Source organism: Pollachius pollachius (genome assembly GCF_949987615.1).
Source record: "Pollachius pollachius genome assembly, chromosome: 13".
NCBI lineage: Eukaryota > Metazoa > Chordata > Actinopteri > Gadiformes > Gadidae > Pollachius > Pollachius pollachius.
Window position 1 is genome coordinate 20,517,808 of NC_136946.1, and position 10,739 is coordinate 20,528,546.

Genomic DNA, 10,739 nt, shown 5'->3' on the forward strand with positions numbered 1-10,739 from the left:
GTACAGCACGGTGGAGAAGGAGTGTCTCGCCATCCGGTGGGCGGTCGGCGCCCTTCGCTACTACCTGTTGGGGCGCGCATTCACCCTCTACTCCGACCACGCCCCCCTCCAGTGGCTCCACCGCATGAAGGACGCCAACGCGAGGATCACCCGGTGGTACCTCGCGTTGCAGCCCTTTAACTTTCGGGTCATGCACAGGCCTGGGGCACAAATGGCCGTGGCAGACTTCCTCTCCCGCTCCGGGGGGGGGGGAGTGAGTCGGCGGCCGGATGTGACCCCGGCCGGTGTCGGGCGGTGGGGGCGTGTGGGGGGACGTGCGACGTCTGGCCTGCAGGGGGAGTATGGACAGGTTGGGAACGCACGGGATTGGCCGGGGGGGGGATTGAACCTGGTGACGAGCAGGTGTCTGCACTCAGGTCAATCAGGGAGGCTGTACTTATGTGCCTGTTTTCTGTTATAGTAGGAGACCCGGGAGCAAACGGACCAGGGAGGTCCGGAGCGAGCGTGACGCTGAGCCAGATTCACCGAGAGACGGCTAAATGACCTTTTTGTTACCGTTTGAGATTTCTGTTCAGTTTATGTCGCAAAATAAACCGATCTCCTGCGGAGAGAACGACAACCCCGCCTGCTCTCATTCATCCAACCCGCTACACACGGTATGCAACATCTCGTGTGAATGACATCAAGTCCAGCTTCCAACTCTTTTTACCAGAGTCCATAGTGGAAATTATACTGGTGATGACAAACCTGGAAGGGGGGCGTGTGTTTGCGGACACGTGGAAGGCATTGGATCAGGTAGGCCTCCGAGCCTACATGGGTCTGTTGATTCTAGCAGGAGTACATCGGTCCAACAATGAAGCTACAAAAAGTCTGTGGGATGCAGAGTCAGGGAGGCCTATATTCCGGTCAACTATGTCCCTGTAGCAGTTTCATGTCCTCTCAAGAGTTATCAGATTTGATGACAGAGCTACACAAACTTTCCGCTGGCGAGACGACAAACTGGCTGCCATCAGGAACGTTTGGGACAGGTGGGTGGAGCGCCTAACACTGATGTACAATCCAGGCCCTGAGGTGACAGTGGACGAGCGCCTGGTCCTTTTCAGAGGTCGCTGTCAATTCAAACAGTACATCCCAAGCAAACCAGGCAAGTATGGGATCCTGTTACTGGAAGGCCAGAAAAAAAACAAGGCATGCGTGTTGTGTTGGACATTACAGCCGGTCTCAAGGGGCATAACATCACATGTGATAACTTTTTCACATCACTTGGGCTTGGTCAGGAGCTGCTGAAATGAAAGCTCACCATGGTGGGGACAGTTAGGAAGAACAAGCCTCAACTTCCCCCTGCACTGGTGTCGACACACACACAGTCTTGTGTCATATTTGCCCAAGAAAAATAAGAATGTCATCCTGATGAGCACTCTGCACAAAGACGATGCTGTCAGCAAAGCAGAGCACAGGAAACCCCAGATCATCCTGGACTACAACAGAAACAAAGGAGGCGTTGACTGCCTTGATAAGGTAATGTATATTTTCATCTGTCATGCATTTGATTTACTTGTATTCATGTAAAACATTGCATTTTGTGTAAGACAGGTTCAATATTGTTTCCAATCTATTCATTATTGTTTCTTTCATTGCAGCTTACTGGTACATACACCTGGAAGCGAATGACAGCTCATTGGCCTGTGGCGGTGTTCCACAACATCCTCGTTGTGTCTGCATGTAATGCATATGTGGTGTGGACAGCGATCGACCCAGCCTGGAATCAGGGGAAATGTTTCAAGAGGAGACTCTTCCTGGCAGAGCTTGGGAAAGCTTTAGTGACTCCTCTAATTCAACGGCGCAAGCACCTTCCCCGCACACCTGCCTCTGGCACTCTGGTGAGGAGTCTGCAAGCCCCAGTCACTGCCCTGGCCGCTCTCCCCCCCCAAACCAGGGGCAGAAACAGAAGAGATGCGAGCTCTGTGCCCCTAGAGACAATGAGACAAGTCTTACATGTTTCAAATGTGATGCCTACGTTTGCAAGGCACACTGCGACCTGATTGCAAAATGCCACTCCTTTGTTTGAACACACACACTATGTGTTCATGTTGATGTTCTGATGTTCTGTGAATTTGGTCTCTGTTTTGATTTTTCTGTAATTATTTTTACAATAAATGTTAATTTTGGAATACAACTTTCAATTTCTGTGTCTATTTACTGCAGTTATTCATGTAAACCAGTAGTCTGAGACATTGTTTACATGTTTAAAGGGAGTTAAATAAAATTTGTTGATGATCAATGGTTTTTGTTTTAATGTAAGGGCAGTTAAAGCAGGCCAGTCAAATTTGACAAAAAAATAAGGGGGGAGAAACGAACACGACATAAAGGTTAATCAGTCCAAAAATAAAAAAAACGTTTGAACTACTTAAAATAACGATTTACAAGTTTCCAAAGTACTTCCCTCATGTGAGTTAAAACAAGGATCCTAAACGAGAAGCTGCACCCCTCAGTACCCTGACCAACATCCTGACACCACACCACCGTGATTCACTAATTGAAATACTCTGGAAAATTACATTAATACAAATCATGCTTGGAAAAGGGTGTCGCTAACATAGTGCATTAGTGGCCCCGGGGTCGGGAGTCCTCTCCTCTGATGAGGCGGCCGCTGATGAGGATGAGGACGATGCTGCCGGCGGAGCTGGGGCCTTGGCATCAGCGTGGGTCTGGGAGTCTATGAGGTCCATGTCCTCTTCTTCGTTCACTCCGCACGTGTCCACCACGCAGATGAGGCAGCTGGTGACGGGGAATGCTCGCACCGTGGTGCACGTCACCCACCTGGACGGACGGACGGACGGACGGACGGACGGACGGACGCACACACACACACACACACACACACACACACACACACACACACACACACACACACACACACACACACACACACACACACACACACACACACACACACACACACACACACACGTACTAATTATCTTACTGTTGAATATACGGCTGTGATGGGGATTAGGCCACCCATATGTAATGGATAGATCTGCCTACCAGTTTGCACAGTCCACTGGGTATGCTGGGGGGACCCTCCCACATGTCAAATGTGTCTTAGCATACTCTTAAGTCCTTATTCTTCTCTGTGGAGTCTACAATTCCTGGAGACTAAGATTGAAGTGGAGAGGATCCCGTCTGTGTCCTCTCACCTGTCGCTCTCGGTGTGGTACTCCAGGACGTGCCCGAGCCGCCCTACCCCTTGGAACCCCGCCAGGACGTAGATGATGTCGCCCACCGCCGCGCACTTGACCGTCAGACCCCGCCAGGGCATGGGCGCGGCGGCGCGCCACTCGTTGCTGGCGATGTCGTAGTACTCCACCGAGTCCAGCCCGCCTTGGGACATATCAGCCGTGAGGCGAGACACACATGCATGGATCCAGTTCATATTCAATGAACGCACAGGTTCTTTACCACGATCGACATCTACAGTGACCACCGATAGGCAGCGGCCCCTATGTTCCGCCCGACTGTTAAGTCTGTTTTCCATCATCGAACCGTGTTTCCTATCGGCTGTTAAACACTTGATGAAGTCAGGTGATTATGGTTCTTACCCACGGCTCCCTGGCCTCCGATGGCATAGAGGCGGTTGTTGACCACCACCAGGCCGTGGTTCTTCCTGGACTCTCTCATCCCACACAGCTCCCTCCATCTGAGGGGAGACAGGGGAGGGATTCAGGTACAAGTCAAACAAGAGGGAGGGAGGTGCTAGTGGTTTTCCTCAAGGATACATACAGCTACATGGCTGACCTTCGGGATCGAACCCAGAACCTTTTCACGTCACTATCCTACTCCGCCCAGAAATTAATTATATTCTCCTTATGAAGAAATTATGAACGATGCAATTTGTATTTGTACTTGTTCTGCTTGTTGTTCGACGTGATTAAACATGAAGAGGTAACCGAGGACTGAGAGAGCACAAGGGAGGTATGAACGGATCAGCCAATCCAATGCACCCGTCATCGGCGAGCGCCACACTCACTGCTGCGTGCTGGGGTCGTACACCTCGCAGTTGTTGAGCACACGGCCCGAGACGTTGTTGCCCATGGTGCCGCCGCAGACGTAGATGAGGCCACTGGCCTCAGCCGAGCCGTGGCTGCAGCGAGCCATCAGCATGCTGGCCTTCACCTGCCACGTCTCGGTGCGTGTGTCGTAGCACTCAAACAGGTCCAGCGCCGAGCTGCCTGCCGCGGGGGAGAGAGGGACGTCAGGGCATGGTATGATACGGCTTTAGGTGTGGTCCTTACAAGGTCTGGAACGACCACACTGGAGCTCAGTATTATTGCTGTTGCATAATAGTGACATCGTTATTACATCATTTGATTACGTTGAGTTGTTGTGAATTCCCGGCCATCTGCGATGGCTTGATCCCCTTATTTAACACAGAATTTGAACACCCTTTTCTCAAATTAAAAGGGATGACTGGATGAGACAAAGGCCACGCGACCATGAATAGACAAAATTCAAAGAAAACTGTGTGTACTTTAAATGGGTCTGTATTTACTTAGAACACACCCGAGTGCATCCACCTGTTCACACTAACAAAAACAATGTCACCCTTTGATCTGGCGGGAGGGTTTTGTCGAACGGAAAAACAATCAAATGAAAGCCGGCCCCTGGTGCTCACCCACTTCGGAGCCTCCCGAGGTGTAGATCTTGCCCTGGGAGGCGCAGGCGGCCAGGCTGTCCCGTGACGTGGGCGGCCCCAGCTTGGAGTACCAGCTGTCCTTCAGCACGTTGTAGCAGTCCATCCTCTTGATGGGGAAGAGCTGTGAGCCGCCCAGAATGTAGACCACGTTGTCCCAGAACACCACCGTGGCGTCGCGACGCTTCTCAAATGGGCACCGTATGTCTGTCCAGCTTGAGTCCTGGCCGAAGACACACAGCCAGAAACACACACATCGTCATTGGCGGCCATTTTCAAAGGACCTTATCTGGCCCTTACACTAGCAACACTGGTTCCGTAGTATTGTCCATTGACCACCAGTATTTACAACAGTATATTACAGAATAGTGGTATTGACAAAATCGACTAACACTTAATGCACATTAATAGGATGACACAGGTTTTAAGATTCAAAGTGAGTGAGTTAGTACGGTGTGTGCTGCTACCTTGGGGTTGAAGTAGCGGCAGGACTGCGGCTGCGAGCCTCCGAACAGGGCAATGCGGTAGTCATGTTTCTTGCGCCGCGGCCGGCTGCTCTCTCCCAGGTCCTCCCGGTCCTCCAGGGACAGCAGGTGGTAGCGCATCCCGCCTAGGGAATCACGCCACGACGGGGAGTGGGTGGGACATCAACAGGAGGTAAAGGACATCATCACAGCATCATTTCCACTCCATTACATTCATCATCATTTGGTAGAGGCTTTGATTGAGAATGAGGTGCAATGAATTGCTGTGATACATTTCATCATTGAGAGGTTAGGCATCTTTCTCAAGGACGGCCAAGGGTAAACTGCGGGTAATGGGGTTCAAACCCGGGACCTTTTTATATCTGTTTCAAACACCCCCACTAACCAACCTCACTACCTCTTCCCCGTCATACAGCTTGGATTGACAAAGTTCTCAAAATTAAATATTGTTCATTTGCATGGAGCGTGTGTGTATGTGAAAGTGTGTGACTCACCAATGACCATCTTCAGGCACTGAGGGTTGTCCTGGATGAGCGGCTCCGCCTGCACCGTCTTGGACAGGAAGGTCTTGGAGACGAGCGGGAAGCGCACACAGCCCAGCACCTCCACCATGTGACGCTGCCTGTTGCACGCATCGTACTTCAGCCAGCGCATCGCCGCGTCGTAGATCTGCACGCATGCAGAACCCACACGCACACACACACACACAATAGATGTTCTATGCTATTCTATTCATTGCACTCAAACATCTACATGAATTTGGTTGATGATCATCCTTTGGTTTATTCTCTCTAAGAGATGAAATACACACACAGTACAGACTGTATGTGGTATGCTCTATGACTCTTTGAATGTTCAGTTTATTGAAATGTTTGAAATTTGTTACGTGAAAGTGTGTGTGCATGCATGTCATTGTGTTTTTGTAGGTATCTGCAGGCGTGTGTCCGTGCATGCATGTGCGTGTGCGTCACCTGCGCCTCGGCGCGCACTGTGAGCTGGTCCTGGTGCAGCAGGTGCGTGAGCTGCGCCACATCCAGCTGCAGGAACTCGTCCAGCTTGTAGACCTCTGTGAAGTGGATCTGCACAAAGTCCTCCGCCGCCCCCTTCAGGTCGGGGCAGTCCATGCACTCCGCTAGGGCAGAGATACCTGCCTCAAGGGAGGGAGGGAGGGGGACCAGGTCAAACAAGCCCTCACCTGCGGCAACAGGGACCCCCCAAATTCTGAAGATTTAACTTATCATCGGGGGAGTTGGGTATCAGGTCATAGGTTGATTTAACCAGAGCCCCAACCTAAATAATAGAGGTGATAAAGGCTCTATTCGTGAGTCTCAAGACTTTCGAAACGTTGTACTGCCCACCCCTGCACTGAAATAAAACTTCACCTCATTGACACCTCAGAAAAAGACTTGCTACTATTCGAACACGAGAAATTATGACAATTAATGTTTCAAAGGTTCAGTCCAATTTTGGAGTCTACCTTTATACTGGGCTACATAACCATCCCTGGACTCAACTCATTCACTCACTCTCTCTCTCACCTAAGCAGTTGGTGGCGTCGACCTGTCCTTTGAGGAACTCCATACACATCTTCTTCACCGGCTCGATCTGGTACTGGTTGGCTGCATCCAGCAGGGACTGGACGTTACTGCTGTTTACAGAGATCCTAAGACACACACACACACACACACACACACACACACACACACACACACACACACACACACACACACACACACACACACACATTAGAGTAGGTGGGGTTTAAATGTTAGAATAAAAACTCTTAGCACAGGGGCATTTCTTTAGTCCAGAGTTGCCGTGAAAGCTAACTTGTTGTTATTGCTAATGTTACATTGAGAACCAACTTGATGATATGAACTAACAGCATTCGCTGAACTGATAACCCTGAGCGTATTGCTATAGCTCTACTGCACTCTTTCTATGCTTTGGTCCTATTCTCACTAGTCCCTTTGAAAAAGAAAACTGCCAGTGTGGGGTGAACTGCCTTCTATAAGATAAACATCCCAGCAAGGGTTTAAATAGACCATTTTAGCTGATGTATTCCCACCAACATATATAAAGCAGAAACTGGTCTTATTACCTTAAGCACTAACAGGGTCATCCGCTGCCATTATGAACTGTATGCATACAACCGCGGTAACAATACATCTTGCAGCTCAACACTAGTGGTCTCGCCTCTTACCGGGCTGTGTAGACAAACTCCACCAGCATCTCAATGATCTCCGGCTCTGCGCTGCGCAGCTCCACCTCATGGGACAGGGACTCGAGCATGCTGGCTGGTGGAGGAAAGACAGGTTGAAGAGATACGACCCCAACATGCAGCATTGTGTGTGTGTGTGTGTGTGTGTGTGTGGCTTACTGGTGAACATGAGGTTGAAGTAGTGGCTGGCAGCAGCAAGCACAACTCTATGAGCATGGAAATGTTTTCCCTGAACGACCAGGATCACATCACAGAGGGTACCCTTTTGAGAAAATGTAAATGGTATATTGAGTTTAGCACAATCAAGCATATATGTGGCTGACACACACACACGCACACACAAACCTGCTTTCTCAGGTTGTTCATGACTCCCAGCATGCTAGTAAGCTGCCTGTACTCTTCTTTGGTTGCACATTTCCTCTCGTTTTTCTTCCTGGTGCACGGAGCTTTCTGTGGAGAAGCCACCGACCCCGTCATTTCGAGCTGGATTCGGCAAAGTGGAAAACGGTGGAAAACGGTCGTGTTCACACCAACCAATGTAGATGTATGTAGTTGTTGAGTTTGAACCAAAAACAACTCAGCAACGCCTACAAGACTAGCAGAGCTAACGTTGATGCTATGGCAGATAAGGGTCCTCTAGAGTCCTCACCAGACCATCGTTGAACTGGTGTCAGGGATGGTGTTCAACGGATTTCTGACAATGTTTGTTTTAATTGTAATCTCCAGTTGTTTTCAAAGATGTGTGTTGAATTATTTGTATTCAGATGTATTGATGTTTTTCTGTTGTTCCTTATTGGGTGTGTCATCTTCTTCTGTGGTTGTAGTTTAATTAAATAAACGATTGCCCTCTCGCGGGCACAAGGTGAACTGACAGTCAACTTTCGGTACAGATCGCACTGTGTTCGTGACACAGACCCTGTTCAGAGGATCTGTTCGGGCCAGCCATGGACCTATTTGGGCCAACAGGTTTGTACCAATTTGATCAAACTAATGATTGCAGTTTGGGTTTGAAGCAAGCAGTAAAATGTCATAGGGTTATATTGTGATCGTCTCTTTCCATTGCTCCTCCCCTCGTTGCACCTGTTTCAACTTTTTCAACTTTACACTAAAAATCCAGGAAGAAAATCGAAATAAATCCCATGACGCTGACGTCATGAGGAATGCAGGGCAAACACAAATGAGCAGAGAGATGATTGACCTGGCGACCACACAGCCCAGAGAGAAACATGGCTTCTCTGTGTTGCTGTTGCTTCTCTGGGGAAAACGCCGATGACGAGGTATGAGTTTGCGAGGAACCAAGGGGAATATGAGATTATAAACCGATTATTATTATAATCTGTATATCCAGGCCTACCCAGACCTACCCATCCGTTACGCACTTCTGAAATAATGGACAATGTTGGGCGCTGTTAACAGGCAAACGATTTTATGAAGTACAACGTCATGAACTTCACCAAACAGGTTTGGTGAAGTTCATGACGGCTACATCTAGGATACATTTATTTGCGCCTACATCTAGGATCAAATCTCTCATTATTGTATTGACATTGAAGAAGTCTAGTAATTGTTTAGAAATAAATAAATGCAACTCATGTACCCCTGCCAACACAGAGGCGGCCGTTGCTTCAACCTGCAGCATCCACACAACCAACCACGACTGAATCCGCCAGACAGACCCGGCCAGCTCCCACTGGTAAGTCGACCTATGTCGAAGAAGGACACTGTAAAATAATGTACTACATTCCATGCTAATGATATCTCTTCCATCCTATCGCTGTATCCCTGCCTCGGTCTCTCCCTCTCACCTGTGTTGGTGTGTGTCAACTAACATAGCAGACACAGCTACGACACACAGCGGTAGGCTGGAGATGAGGAGGGTCGGCCTGTCAGAGTTGGACCAGAGGTTCTCTGACGTTGCGGAGACCTTTAACGAGCAGCGGGAACACTACGAGGCCCTGGCACGATGCGTCGCCCACCTGCGGCTGTCCTACGGCTGTAACCATGACAACACACTTCTTCTCTCCGATTGCGTGAAGAAGATTAGAGATGAGCACGGTCTGCATGCACTTCAAGAGGACACGCACACATACACACACACCTCTTAAGCTGCCGCATAACTGATGCGCGTAATTGATATGACACCTGACTCGACCCAAACACAAGTTTCAATGTTCTTACATTGAAGGCAAAATGAGCGGTAAACCCAGAGCTTATGGTAAATTTGGATTGTTTGCTGCATGTAGACCTACACTACAGGATCAGCCTCCAGATGAAGGGCTATGACTTCCACCTGTCTGCGGCCCCGGTGGAGTCCGTGGAGGACCGGAATAGCGAGCCACCCCCTCAACGCCTGCTGTCGGCCCAGGACGAGCTGAGGGGCGTGTCTCAGGCCGCAAAGATGACCGTCTCGCTGGGGACCAAGCTCCAGGAGCTGATTGGTTGGCTGCTCCGGAGCGAGGAAAAGCTGGTCGGCCAGGTGGCCAAAGCGGCGCCCAACTACCAGGAGCGACAGCGGCTGGAGGAGAACCTGCAGGCCTGCTTGAGGGAGATGAGGAGGGGGAAGAAGCTATCGCTGGGATACAAACAGAGAGCTGGGGAGGTCCTCAATGAGGCGGCTCAGCTAGCCGGAGTGGAGCCCTAGTGGTTTATTCACGTGCACGTTGCAAAGATACACACTTACGCAAGCACACACATAAATATCCATAGAAAAACACACACAAACACACCAAAGGACGTGCACATACACAAGCATGCACACATATGCAAATACAATTCATGCTTTACATTGAGATTCATGCACAATACACACACACTCCAACTAGAAGACTTCAGCCATGACAACTGTGAACAGTGCCATTTATTATTTCTAATGCAATAATAGTTTTATACAAATTATGTCAAGTTTTCCTATGTCAAGTTCAACAGAAGGGGGCATTGTATCCTTATATTTTACACTGTCCTATTTGGATTTGCTCTCATAAGTACATAAGTGAAGGACATTATCCAATGTTAAATGGCATTTATTACTAATGCATATATATATATATATATTGTACAGCTTAATGTGCCCAGTAAATTCATATTAAATGAAAGACTTAATTCCTTGTGAATCTTTGCACGTTTTTCAAATAATGTGTCACCAATACAGAGGGGATTTGAATTGTTGGAATATTAAAGACATTTTGAGTGGTGGCTTAAACTATTTGCGAAGGGGAATGTAGTAGGAGACTCTTAGTGAGTGGAAAACTACTTTTGGTCTTGTATGAAACCCATGTATGTAGCCTATCTTACGTCCTACCTTCATCTCATATGAAAACATGAAAAACTTATCTATTTGAGA

At 48.8% G+C, this 10,739-nt stretch overlaps 2 protein-coding genes across 2 annotated transcripts; one reads left to right on the forward strand and one right to left on the reverse strand.

Moving 5' to 3' along the window:
- Window positions 1–1,329: 1,329 nt before the first annotated feature.
- On the reverse strand, window positions 1,330–8,185 carry klhl7 (kelch-like family member 7). Its single transcript, XM_079749148.1, has 12 exons — window positions 7,745–8,185; window positions 7,559–7,661; window positions 7,382–7,475; window positions 6,717–6,841; window positions 6,150–6,325; window positions 5,673–5,847; window positions 5,161–5,303; window positions 4,676–4,916; window positions 4,031–4,232; window positions 3,603–3,700; window positions 3,201–3,384; window positions 1,330–2,820 (listed from the first exon to the last, which is right to left on the reverse strand). The coding sequence occupies exons 1-12, from the start codon at window positions 7,874–7,876 to the stop codon at window positions 2,592–2,594; spliced, it is 1,902 nt and encodes a 633-aa protein (XP_079605274.1). The 5' UTR covers window positions 7,877–8,185; the 3' UTR covers window positions 1,330–2,591.
- An 85-nt stretch (window positions 8,186–8,270) lies between these two features.
- On the forward strand, window positions 8,271–10,463 carry LOC307084679 (uncharacterized protein). Its single transcript, XM_079749149.1, has 5 exons — window positions 8,271–8,365; window positions 8,517–8,676; window positions 9,011–9,092; window positions 9,233–9,454; window positions 9,643–10,463. Exons 2-5 carry the CDS (start codon window positions 8,626–8,628, stop codon window positions 10,038–10,040), a joined length of 753 nt encoding a protein of 250 aa, XP_079605275.1. The 5' UTR covers window positions 8,271–8,365; window positions 8,517–8,625; the 3' UTR covers window positions 10,041–10,463.
- The last annotated feature ends 276 nt before the right edge of the window (window positions 10,464–10,739 follow it).

Coding starts and splice junctions, on each gene's coding strand:
- klhl7 (XM_079749148.1), bottom strand. CDS start 7,876: ATGACGGGGTCGGTGGCTTCTCCACAGAAAGCTCCGTGCACCAGGAAG. Junction 5,848..6,149: donor CAGTGCGCGCCGAGGCGCAG/GTGACGCACACG, acceptor GCATGCGTGCAG/ATCTACGACGCGGCGATGCG. Junction 3,385..3,602: donor CGGAGGCCAGGGAGCCGTGG/GTAAGAACCATA, acceptor ATATGTCCCAAG/GCGGGCTGGACTCGGTGGAG.
- LOC307084679 (XM_079749149.1), top strand. CDS start 8,626: ATGGCTTCTCTGTGTTGCTGTTGCTTCTCTGGGGAAAACGCCGATGAC. Junction 8,677..9,010: donor GGGAAAACGCCGATGACGAG/GTATGAGTTTGC, acceptor CTGCCAACACAG/AGGCGGCCGTTGCTTCAACC. Junction 9,093..9,232: donor GACCCGGCCAGCTCCCACTG/GTAAGTCGACCT, acceptor CAACTAACATAG/CAGACACAGCTACGACACAC.